Source organism: Molossus molossus, unplaced genomic scaffold, assembly GCF_014108415.1.
Source record: "Molossus molossus isolate mMolMol1 unplaced genomic scaffold, mMolMol1.p scaffold_m16_p_2, whole genome shotgun sequence".
In the NCBI taxonomy this organism is placed as follows: domain Eukaryota; kingdom Metazoa; phylum Chordata; class Mammalia; order Chiroptera; family Molossidae; genus Molossus; species Molossus molossus.
In genome coordinates, this window is record NW_023425355.1 from 134,843,854 (window position 1) to 134,856,585 (window position 12,732).

The 12,732-nt window shown below is 48.9% G+C and overlaps 1 protein-coding gene across 1 annotated transcript in view; it reads left to right on the top strand.

Moving 5' to 3' along the window:
* Nucleotides 1-2,650: 2,650 nt before the first annotated feature.
* SH3KBP1 (SH3 domain containing kinase binding protein 1) overlaps nucleotides 2,651-12,732 on the top strand; it is a 361,419-nt gene continuing 351,337 nt past the window's right edge. Inside the window, exon 1 of the mRNA XM_036271031.1 lies at nucleotides 2,651-2,964. Within this exon, the coding sequence (XP_036126924.1) occupies nucleotides 2,961-2,964 (4 nt within the window). The 5' untranslated portion in view covers nucleotides 2,651-2,960. The remainder of the gene's footprint in view (nucleotides 2,965-12,732) is intronic.

Genomic DNA, 12,732 nt, shown 5'->3' on the forward strand with positions numbered 1-12,732 from the left:
AAAAATGTCCTCGGGTGAGGATAAAAAAAAAAATCTACAGTTAAATACAATGTATTTCTCTAACATTCATGAGATGAATTCATACAATTTGAAATATTGCACTAACTATTCTGTTTAAAAAATGCTCTTGTAAGAGGGAGGCGGGATAAGGAATCACATGTCTATTCTTGTTAGCAGCTGGATTTGAATCTTCATATGAACTTCTCTTGTGCTGCTGGTCATCAAAAGTTTCCCAAAGGAAAAATACAAGGACAATAGGAACAATTCAGAAGAACAAAACAATAAATGAGGGAGGGGTGTCCATTTTTGTAATTTAGAGAAACTTCAAATGAAAAAAAATCTATAGTGTTTTGAGTAGAATTGATACAAGTTAGTTTACTTAAGGCATTAAAATTAGGGCACAGATCAGGAATTTTTAAAAATGTTAAGTCTTGCCATCACTTTTTCTTTTTATGATAAAATGACAAATCTGTCCACAACCAGATCAAGGAGTAGGGACACATTACTCTGGTTCAAGAAGAAAAAGGTATGCCCTGAAACAGACTGGAGTCAAAATAAGACACAAAAGTTCAGGTGATCTGTGTTCACCTATGTGAAGCTGGGGAAAAAAGTAAACAAGAAGACTGTCTTCCTCATGCAGGATAGAGAGGAGTAAGATTAAGCAAGACATAAGACAAGCTGCTGATTTCTGTCCTGAGCCCTAGAGGTCAGCCACCAGTTTGCTGGTTTAGGTGTGCTGGCCTCTGCCACATCCAGGTAACTCCAGCCATGGCGGGTATCATCAACAATGTTCAAAGACTTTGCTCCCGTTGCTCTGGGAATCCATGGAGCATCCAGCCAAGAGTCCTCAGCATCCAGGTGCTAGTCCACCACAAATCCAGAGCAGCTCTTTCCTTGTTGAAACAGCCCCAGTCACTTTCAAGGCTCTGAGTCTGTTCCAGATAGGGATAAAGTGGTCCAGTGACCCAGGCCTTAGGAAGGAGAACCACGTCTGGAATTGGGCAGACCCCAGACCAGTTCTGGCTGAGGTTCAAGAAAATAAAAGTCCCAGTAACAGTGGGCCTTAGCCAGGCTCTCAGTTTCAGGGTTTGTCAAATCACCTGTCATATCACAAAGCCTCTTCACCCTGGTATGCCAAGGCATGTAATGAGTGAGGCACCATGGTGCCTGGAGCAGGTACAATAGTATTTACCCGAACCTTCAACACTTCAGATTCTTAATTTCCATTTTCCTCAGGATTCTGCCATTGATGTCATTACTACCTCCTTAGCAGCTGTGTGGATGGGTCTTCTGCCGCAGGATGAGTCTTCTGTTTAGATTGCTCAACATGCAAGAGAAGTATTTAGAAAGCTGATGCTACTGATCTCTTGTTTGTAAGACCTGGTGCTGAGGTGTTTTTAAAAAAACAAATGAAACAGTTACAAGAACATTTTTCTGCAGAAATCCCAGGATGTACACAACTCACAAGAGTTGCCCCAACATCATGGGTGAGGTAATGAAGACAGCCCTAGGAGTAGGGGGTCAGCTCTGATTTGTCACCTGTGGGCCCACTAACCCTCAGCCTCCTCCATTTTTCAGGGACCAATGATTTAATTGTGTGATTGTCTTATATTCTCTTTTCCTGAATATCTCCCATCTATTTCACTATATCTTCCTACCACCAGATGGTGGAACGGGAAAAGAAAATAACCAGGCGGTAAATGAATGTGGTGGCTGGCAGAGTATGGTGAAAGGTGTGGTGGTGAAGGGGTCCAAAAAGGAGTTCCTGAGTTAGCCATGAATTCCCACGAATTCCCTATTTTCATTTCAGTGCCCACTCAAGGGTGGCCTGCGCAGGTCTGGGGGTCAATATGGCACAATGATGTCCTTTGGAGAGGAAGCTGGCCCTTGCCTTAGTGTACTCCTGGGAACATCGTCAGATCCCGGGAACATTGCTGAGCAAATGAATCCCACCAGGCCCAGGCTCTGGGTTAGGAGTCCCTGCGGCGGGCGGGCAGAAGCGCTCCACTGGCCCAGCTGCGCCTTCTGTCTTTCAGCATCTCCATCCCACCACCTACGTGCAAACTCGCACCTGGCCTGCCGTTCCCACGCTGCACTGAAGGGACAGAGCATCTCTCTCCCTCTATAGGGACCCCTTCTCCCTCCTTCCCAACAGCCCCTTCTATGAAGCCCTATTCCGCATCGCCTCGAACCCCCGCCGTTACTGACCATCACCCTCAGCAGGTGTTCGTCCCCTCACCTGCCTGTGGTCTCCCCTCCCCCAGCCTGTCTTCCCTCTTTGGTCACGCCCTCGCGGTCGGCTCCCACGTGCCCCTCCATTCCGACGACCCCTCCTCCATGGACCCCCACCTCCTCCGGTCTCGAGGAGTCTCGCGGCATTTCCCGGGGCGTTAGCCGAGCTGCTGCGGGTCGGGGTCGGCTTCGCGCCGAGCTGGGTCCCTCCCCAGCGGGCGGTGAGGGGGACGTCCCGCCCCTCAGAAGCCCCGCCCCAAGGCCCCGCCCCCGGCCCCGCCCCGGCCCCGGCTGCCGCGCGTCCCCGGCAGGCGGAGCCGCAGGAGCACCGCGGCGGCGGCGAGGAGGAGGGGAGAGCGGGCGGCGCGGCCGCGGCTGCCGGGCGCTGGGCTGGGCGGCGCTTTTTTTTTTTTTTTTTCGCAATTTCCACTCGCGGGGAGCAGGAAACCCGGCGCAGCCGGGCGCAGCGGGCCGCGATGCAGCAGCAGCAGCAAGAGTCGCCCCGGGGTAGCAGCCACAGCAGCAGCAGCAGAGGCAGCAGCGGGCGGCGCTGAGCCGCTGCGGCCGCCGCTATTGAGGAGGAAGCCGGCCCAGCCGCCGCATCCTGATCCCCGCGCCCCGGTCCCGGCGCACCCCGACCCCCGCACCCCGACCCCGGCACCTCGGTCCTCACGCCCGCCTCCGCCAACTTTCACGCTGCTTCGGCGGCCCGGCTCGGCTCGACGCCAATGGGTGAGTCGGGGGCCGCCCGCGCCCAGGCGCCCGGGTGCCCGGGTGCCCACCTAAGCCTGAGGGCGCTACGCCTGTTTCAGGACCGCGGGGCAGGGCAGGACGCCCCGGGGGAGGGCCCCGACGGGTGACACCGCGGTGGGCGCCCTGCCTGCTTTGCGCGCCCCCATTCACTCCCACTCGCGCCCCTGCCGAGCCCGCGCGGCGCGGACGGGAACCCCGCGGGGGCCTGGGCTGAGGACCGCGGGGGCCGGCCAGGGGCAGCTGGGCTGAGGGATGCAGGGGGTGTGGTTGGCTTTTCGGGTGGGCGGGGAGAGTTTGGTCTTGGCCATTTTCTCGCCCCAGCGCGCCCTCCGCTGCGGGTACCGGGAGCTGGTGGGTCCCGGCTTTGCGTGGGGCTCGCTGTGCCTGCCTTGCCCGCCGCGAAGGAAGCCGGATTCTCGAGGTCTCGGGGCGGCGGAGGACCGGGTTGCCTTTTCTGGGGGCTGGCGTGGTGGGGGACGGGAAACGCCCCAGTACCCGGCTTGATGTGCCATTCTCGGGTCCTGGGCGCCCCTCTTCTTGCCGGTCCTGAACCCCTCTCAGCCTGCCTTCCTTCCTCCAGCCTGGGGAGCTATCCGCTCCGTGGTGCTCAAAGGCCACTTCCCACATCCTCTAAGTCTGCAGGCTTGGTGAACTGGAAACGGTGATCCAGCCCTTGATTTACTGATCAAACATCAGTTCCAAGTGTGCAACTAACCCCTAGACCGCCCCCACTCCCGTCCCATGTCCCATCTAGTATAGACCCTGGAGCACTGGAGCCACCTTGCTGCTCAGAGGACCTGACACTTTACTGGGCAAAGGATTTGTGACTGTCTTGACTATTGAACGTTTGGTCCACCCAGCCAATATTCTGGCTAGCAGCCAGTCTCTGTTTTTCATGCCTCTGGCAGGTTATTTTGGGGTGTTTCTAGGCCAAGCATAAGAAGGTTGTAGATGGTAATAAATTATAATAAAGGGAGACCTTTTTGTGTTCAGGTAATAGGATTTGGGTAGGCTAGTCAGAAACTGATAGCAGTCACAGGATGCACACGGACAGATGAACTGGAAAGGGGAGGTTTACCCAGTCAGTTGTTGACAAAGTTAAAATCCCATTTGTGCTCATTTGTTAAAAACAAAACAAAACACAAAAGACGGTTTCCCTTTTCTAAAGTGGTGGCGATCTGATGGCCTCTCAGCTTCAGTGTCACTTTATTCAATGCCTTTCTCTGATCTCCTCACCACCCCAGTCTAAAGTAGTTTTTGTTGCTCTTTCTCCCATAGCACCTTTTCTTTTCTTTGTATAGAAGTGTTACATATTTATTTGAGTTTGTTTAATGTTTATCTCCCCCGCTGTATGCTCCGTGACCATAGAGACAGCACTGTTTTTGTGGTGCCTGGCATGGAGCAGGCCCTAAATAAATATTGACTGAATGAATGAGTACAAAATACTTATGTTCTGTGAAGACAAAACACTTAGCTTCATATTCTTGTTTTGCTTTGGCACTTAATAAGATGATTTAGTTTATTAACAGAAGTATATACTTTAAAATCACTAATCACTTTAGTAACATTGTTTCTCCATAGGTAACCGAAAATGCTGTTTTGATCACCTTTCTGTTTGGGTGGGTTGCCGAGAGGATTGCACACACACAAAAAAGGAATTAGAGCCAAATGTCTTCTCCTGTGTCTGGACTGTGCTTCCTCTGTCTCAATGGGAAGAAGACTGAATTCTATTTAAGAAGAAACAGACCTGTCTATCATTCAAGTCTGAACTATTTCATTATCCAGACCCTCCTAAGAAAATTAGAGAGTGCTTCTGCATTTAATAGTCCTTATAGGCTTCATATATATATATATATATATATATATATATATATTTTTTTTTTTTTTTTGTACTGTAACCATTGCAAAAGGGGAGTGCAGAAAACGATCTTCATTATTTTCAGGTGTTAATACTTGGCGGCATAAGATTGAAATGAATACTGTCATTTAACTCATTAAAATGCTTATAGTGGGATTTAAGATGTTTGTAGTAGTTTGTGGCTAAAGATCACCTGCTCTTTTCTAAAGCATCTTCAGCAGTGTATTTGTGATGAAGTACAGGTATTTAACAATTGATTCTGTATGTCTTCCAACGGAGTCGCCTAACAGTGCTGTTTCTGAAGCAGGTGTGTGTGTGTGTGCGTGTGTGTATTTGTGCTTGTACGTGTGCATGTGTGTGCAGGCACCACCCCCTTCCCCATCTCCCAGTCTTTTCTTTTCAGATTTGTTCAGTTTATGAACTTAAACACTTGCATTCTTACCTGGCCTGATAATGATTTTTCTGTTGATGGATTACACAATAAAACTGTATTATATGGTCTTTGATCTGAAAAATAACTGAGAAGTATCAAATATCTAGCCCTGAAATGAAGCTGGTTAGTTGTGAAATGGCCTCTTACCAAAGCCCGCTCAGAATGTGCCCTCTGAGCTTGCAGGGAGATGCCTGCGGTGCTCGATACAGGGAAGGCCTCTTGTAATTACAGTTGCACACATATTATTACCATCCAAATCTGTGAGTAGTGAAGGGACTGCAAGCCCAGCAAATGAGTTCTGTTTAAAGAATTCCAAAGGAACAACAAAGTTTGGACTGTTTTTAGCAATGGATTGTTTTGGTGGCAGACTGCTTTATGCTAAACTAAAGCAGAAATGAATATCACCTGTTGACCTCCACCAGCGGTCTGGAGTTAGTAATGGAGCTTATGACTGTAGGTCCGTCAAAGCACAGGCAAACCTTTGCTACCATCCTTGTTGCACAGACCTTGGCTGGTTCCTCTCTGACCATTTCAGTTCTTTCTGCATTGCTGACGTTCTCTCATCAACTCCTGTTTTTGCAATTTTTGTTTGTTTGTTAATCCTCACCATAGGATACTTTTCCATTGATTTTTAGATAGAATGGAAGGAAGGGAGAGAGAGAAACATCGATGTGAGAGAGAAACATTGATTGGTTGCCTCCTGCACCACCCTGACAGGGGATCGAACCTACAACCCAGGTACATGCCCTTGACCGGAATTGAACCTGTGACCCTTCGTTCTGTGGGCTGACGCTCTAATTGCTGAGCCAAACTGACCCGGGCTGCAGTTTTAAAGTAGGTTGCATACAGTGGTTAATATTCATCCATTCATCTATCCATCCCTCCCTCCCTCCATCCAGTGTTCACTACCCTCCTGCTTTGTGGCAGACATTGTGTTGGACACAGATGCACAACGTATGCAGACCTGCTGGCTTAGGCTTCTCAGTCTAGTGAAGAGGCAGACTTGAGTGCAGTGCTCATGACAGGATGTCATTATAAGCCATGGCAGGCCTCGTGAAAGGAGATTAGATGGGGAATCTGATTTAGGCTGCAGAGGGGTAAGGACAGTGGCATTAAGGAGATGGTGTTTGAGGTGAAATCTGAAAGTTGAGTCGGAGTTGTCACTTTTGTCCAGCCCCAGGAACACAGCTGGAGTGGATCAAGCGGGTTTTCTCCTTGCAGCGAGGGGGAATGCGCACCTTGGGGCACCGTGGGGCATCACAGCAAGAGCGAGTCAGGAAGGACCACATGTAGGATTGGGCCTGAATTAGGTGTTTTGGCGAGTGTTTAAGGAAGCCGAGCATTGCTCTGGACTGGGGACAGGGGTTAATTCCATGATTAGGTGTTTTAATAAATGTCATCTAGAAGCAGGGAAGACTAGACAGAGGCTGTGATGGGTAAAGAAGCCGCAGTCCCTCATTAGCCAGAATTGGGGGATGTTTGGTGATGTTTGGTGATGTTTGTGGTTTGGACAAAGTTCATGCTTTGTCTGTGTTCAGACATGATTACTGAATGGCCTTATTTTTGTCTTGTCCCATCCTGGTCAGAGTGGCCTTGCCTGTTGTTTGTGTTCTGTGCAATTGTTTATGTTCAACAGGAAAGTGCCTGGCCAGCTTCCGGATGACAGGGGCTGCTTTCTCTGTCCCTTAGTTAACTATGTGATGAGTCAGGACAGGGAACAGGAGGTGGTAGGGGAGGGGAATGGCTTGCTAGGTATATTCTGTGGCTAATTCCTTAATGAGGCTAGCTCTAGTCCTGGGACTGTTGTTCAACTCGAAGCAGAACGGCCAACGGAGATGCCACACCAGGGGAACGAGATCCAGAGTAATACAGAGCAAGCTGCTGAGAACCAAGAAGTCGGGGCCACTCTTAGTGGGAAAGATGCAGGGCAGGAAAAGACTAGAATCCTTTCAATGTGCGAGAAGGAGCATCTCTAATACAGTGGTTCTCAGAATGTGATATGATTGATATGCGAAACCAGCAGCGGTGGCCTCCCCTGGGATCCCATTAGAGACACAAATTCTCTGGCCTCAACTCTGACCTACTGAATCAGGGACTCTGTGGGTAGAGCCCAGCAGTGTGTGTATTAATAAGCCTTCCAGGTGGTTCTGATGCAAGCTCAAGGTCGAGTGTAGAACCTCCTTGCCTTGCAGTTGAGAAAGCTGAGGTCCAGTATGTGTGGGTCACTGGAGTACATGGGCACGCTGGTCATAAAATAAGATGCTGTTGTGCCTTGGCCAGTGTGGCTCAGCTGTTTGGGCATCGTCCTGTGTACTGAAAGGTCGCCAGTTCTATTCCTGGTCAGGGCACATGCCCAGGTTGCACATTCAATCCCTGGTTGGGGTGCATGCAGGAGGCAATTGATTGATGTTTCTCTCTCACATCAGTGTTTTTCACTCTCTCTTTCTAAAATCAATAAAACTATATTTTGAAAAAAAGAATGACTCCTCCATCCATGACAGAAAGGGAAAAAGGCTAAACAACAGCACACATGTGCTTAGGACCACAGGTAAAAACACTTAACAACCCTGGCCGGTTTTGTTCAGCGGTTAGAGCGTCGGCCTGCGGTCCAGAGAGACCTGGGTTCAGTTCCCGCTAAGGGCACGTACCTCGGTTGCAGTTTGTCCCCGGCCCTGCTTGGGTCGTGAGGGTGGCAGCCACTCGATGTGTCCCTTTCACGTCGATGTTTCTCTCTCTCTCCCTCTCTTTCCTTCCCACTCTATCTGAACAAAAAATGGAAAAATGTCCTCGGGTGAGGATAAAAAAAACAAAACAAAACAAAAAAAACACTTAACAGCCCTGGCCAGTCTGGCTCAGCTGTTAGAGCGTCAGCCTGCGGTCCAGAGAGACCCGGGTTCGGTTCCCGCTAAGGGCACGTACCTCAGTTGCAGTTTGTCCCCGGCCGTGGTTGGGTCGTGTGGGTGGCAACCACTCGATGTGTCCCTTTCACATCGATGTTTCTCTCTCTCTCTCTACCTCCCACTCTATCTGAACAAAAAATGAAAAAATGTCCTCAGGTGAGGATAAAAAACAACAACAACAAAAAACCCCAAAACAAAACAAAAAAACACTTAACAAAATAAGATGCTGTTTTAAGTGACTTGTGACCTTAGAGAAGGAGAAAAATATGCTCCTAGTTCACAGCAAATCTCTCATGGAGTTACAAGGACAGTATAGTGTTGATTCTTCCATGGCTCTAGTCCAAGCCAGACCTCCAACACCTGGGCATTAGTGACACTAGCTGGCCCATCTCATTGTTAGTCACTTGAACCTTTACCATAGTATCACACAGATCTTTCCCATCTTCTTTCTTTCCCCTCCATCCTCATTAGAGGGGACAGCAAAAAATAGATTGTTAGCATTATTAGTGGTTTTGATATTTGTTTGTGATTTTCTGTACCTGGTACCTGTATTAGTTTCTGATTGAGCTGTAACAAAATACCATAAACAGTGATTTAAAACAGCACAAATTTATTATTTTACCTGGGGGCAGGGGGAGGGTCAGAAGTCTGAAATGGGTCTTGCTTGTCTAAAATCAAGGTGTCAGCATGGCTGCATTCCTTCTGTAGGCTATAGGGGAGAATCCTTTTTCTTGTTCTTTCCAGCTTCCAGAGTCTGCCCATATTCCTGGCCTCATGACCCCGTTCCGTCTTCCCAGCCAGCAATGGCCAGTCAAGTCTTTATGATATCATGTCCCTGTGATACTGACTCTTCAGCTTCTTTCTGCCATGTTTCAGGAGGGCAGGGACTGTGTCTTGTCACTGTGTCCCTGTGCCCGGTACATGGCAAGCCTAAAATGAATACTTCGAGGTAATTATTATTCCTAACCTTCTAGTTAACTTCACCCAGGGGTGTCTCAGACACTTCAAACAGAGCATATTGTAAATGGAGCTCAGCATTTCTTCTCCATGGTACTTGTCCTGACTCTTTTTTTTTTTTTAATCCTCACCCGAGGACACTTTTTTTTTTTGCATTTATCTTCTTCAGATAGAGTGGGAGGGAGAGGGGGAGGAAGAGAGAGAGAGAAATATCGACGTGAGAGAGACACATTGAGTGGCTGCCACCCACATGACCCCAGCTGGGGCTGGGGACAAACTGCAACTGAGGTACGTGCCCTTAGCGGGAACCGAACCCAGGTCTCTCTGGTCCACGGGTTGATGCTCTAACCACTGAGCCAAACCGGCCTTGGCTTGTCCTGACCCTCTTATTCCCCATTTCCTTGAGGGTATTACTACCTCTCATGTCATCTCCATGGGTATTCTGCTCTTTGCTCTGCCTCTTCTTCCTTCTCCTGTCCCTTCTCTCAGCCCCTCCCAATGCACAGTCAAGCCCCAGATGTTTCTGGAATTAACCCCATGTATCTACCGTTCTGCAGCTGCTTTAGATCCAGAATGCCATAGCAGAGCCTTTGTGAAGCCAAGCAGCCACCCAAGCTGTTTCTTTTTATTTATTTATTTATTTATTTTATTTTATTTTTTTATCCTCATCCGAGGACATTTTTCCATTTTTTGTACAGATAGAGTGGGAGGGAGAGAGAGGAAGGGAGAGAGAGTGAGAAACATCGACGTGAAGGGACACATCGAGTGGCTGCCACCCGCACGACCAACCAGGGCCGGGGACAAACTGCAACCGAAGTATGTGCCCTTAGCGGGAACCAAACCCGGGTCTCTCTGGACCGCAGGCCGACGCTCTAACCGCTGAGCCAAACCGGCCAGGGCTCAAGCTGTTTCTTGCTCCATGTGCATTCAGGCTGAGCCTTCCACATGTAGTTCTCCTGATGGGGAAGGATTTCACTTTCTTCTCTGCCTTGCATTCTCCCTGTAATAGTTTCCCGTTGATGCTGTAACAAAGGACTGCAAGTCCAGGGCCTTCAAACAACATCAACTTGTAATCGAGTACTTCTGGAGGTCAGAGGTCCAAAATGGGGTTTGCGTCCTGGCCGGTTTGGCTCAGCGGTTAGAGCGTCGGCCTGCGGTCCGGAGAGACCCGGGTTCGGTTCCCGCTAAGGGCGCGTACCTCGGTTGCAGTTTGTCCCCGGCCCTGGTTGGTCGTGCGGGTGGCAACTACTCGATGTGTCCCTTTCACATCGATGTCTCTCTCTCTCTCTCTCTCTCTCTTCCTTGCTCTCCCTCCCACTCTATCTGAACAAAAAAAATGGAAAAATGTCCTTGGGTGAGGATAAAAAACAAAACAAAACAAAATGGGGTTTGCTGGCTCAATATCAAGGTGTCGGCAGGGCTGCTTCCTTCTGGAGGCTCTGTGGGAGGACCGTTTCCTCTAGCTGCTAGAGCTCGCCTGCATTCCATGGCTTGTGGCCACATCACTCTAACCTCTGCTTCTGGGCTCACATCTCCTCTCTTACTCTGACCCTCCTGCCTGCCTTTTATAAGGACTGCTGGATGAGATTGAGCCCACCTGGATAATCCAGGATACCCTTCCTATCCCAAGACTCTTAATTACATCTGCAAAGACCCCTTTGCCATGGAAGAGAACATAGTTATAGGTTCTGAGGATTAGGGTGTGATCTTTGGGAGGCTATCATTCAGCCTAGCACACCCCTTGTTCATCTTTTGAGGCTTGCCCCAAAGGTGGTTGTACAATACTTCATCTTTTTTTATTTATTTTTCTTTATTGATTTTAGAGAGAGAGGAAGGGAGAGGGAAAGAAAGAGATAGAAACATCAATGAGAGAACATCTATTGGCCACCTCCTGCATGGGGCGGCAAATCCACTGGGGATCTGGCCCACAACGTGAGCATGTGTCCTGACCGGGAATTGAACCTGTGATCTCTTGGTGCATGGGTTGACACTCAACCACTGAGCCACACAGGCCAGGCCAATACTTCATCTTGTGTTAAGTCAGTTCATCTCTGATGGGGTGTCCCCAACTCCATTGCCCTGACTCATTGCCTGGCATAAGGTAAATGCCCTATGTTGATGAATGAATGAATGAATGAATGGCCCTTTCACCCAAGTGCAGTTACTACTCACAATTCTCCAAGGTCATTGGTTGCCAGGAGGTGTGTGTAATTGTGGAAAATCCCCCAGGCAGAGCCTGCTGACAAGGTCTGCTTGCTGTCAGGTCGCGGTGCCCGCTCTGCAGTGAATGAGAAGGGTAACACCACATGTGTCATACGGCTTCCACAAAGAATGGCACGTTTTAGGACAGAAAATTCTCTCTGGCACTGGTTCTCAACTGAGGGTGATTCTGCCCTCCAGGGGGACATTTGGCAATGTCTAGAGACACTTGGTTGTCACAGCTGGTGGGGGGAGGGCAGTCTAACTGGCATCTGGTGGACAGAGGCCAAGGACACTGCTACACATCCTACAATGCACAGGAGGGCTCCCACCACAACGTTCCAGTCCAAATGTGGGGGAAGCTGGCTCTGAGAGTTCCACAGATGGCTGGAGCCCCATTTCCCTTCTTCACCACCAGCCGCTCTGGAACAGAAGGTTTTCCTCTGTAGCCACAGCCTTTGTTTTATGAATGAACCATGAAGTCACTGGCGAGCAGGACTCTTTGGTGCTCTTTCACCATTACTATTATTCTTTTTGGTTAATCCTCACCGAAGGATCCTTTTCCATTGAGTTTTAGATAGAATGAAAGGGAGGGTGGGAGAGAGAGAGAGAGAGAGAGAAACATCAATGTGACTGAGACACATTGACTGCCTCATGCACGACCCTGCCTGTGGCCGGGGATCGAACCTACAACCCAGGTACATGCCCCTGACCGGGAATCGAGCCCGAGGATCTCAGGCTGACGCTCCAACTGCTGAGCCAAACTGGCCAGGTCATCTTTGACCATTTTGTTCTTTGAGTAGAAAGTGTCTTAATACAGCTCTTGCCCCTGTTCTGTCAATACCTGGGTTGTGAAGTTGTTGAACTTATTTGTCCCATGTTTGGCTCCCTGGGCATTTTGCCTTCCTAGTGTGATGTGCTTATATGCCGGGTGACAGATAATAGGTCCTTCTGCCACTCACACATTGGTCCCTGGAACTGAAAAGCTGGAAGTGTCTTTGACAGTCATGGCCGGCACCATCAGATGTAACTGAGGCGCAGAGAGGCACAGTGACACGGTCCCTTTGCTGCAGAATTCAATGCCCTTTCAGCAGGAGAGAACTAGCAATTTATGTAGGTGCTCAGTGTTCGATCGATGTCAGGCTCCTGCTTCCCCCAGTGAAGCTCTTTCTACAGGCTGTTTTCCTGATAAGTTTTGTTTTTTGTTTTTTAAACAGCTTTATTGAGATGTAATTCACACATCTTACAATTTACCCATCTAAAGTGTGCGATTCAATGGTTTTGGTATATTACATTATTTTTTAAATTATGGTAAAATATATATAACAAAATTTGCCATTTTAACCAATTTTTATTTATTGATTTGAGAGAAAGAGAGAAAGAGATTTGTTGTTCCACTT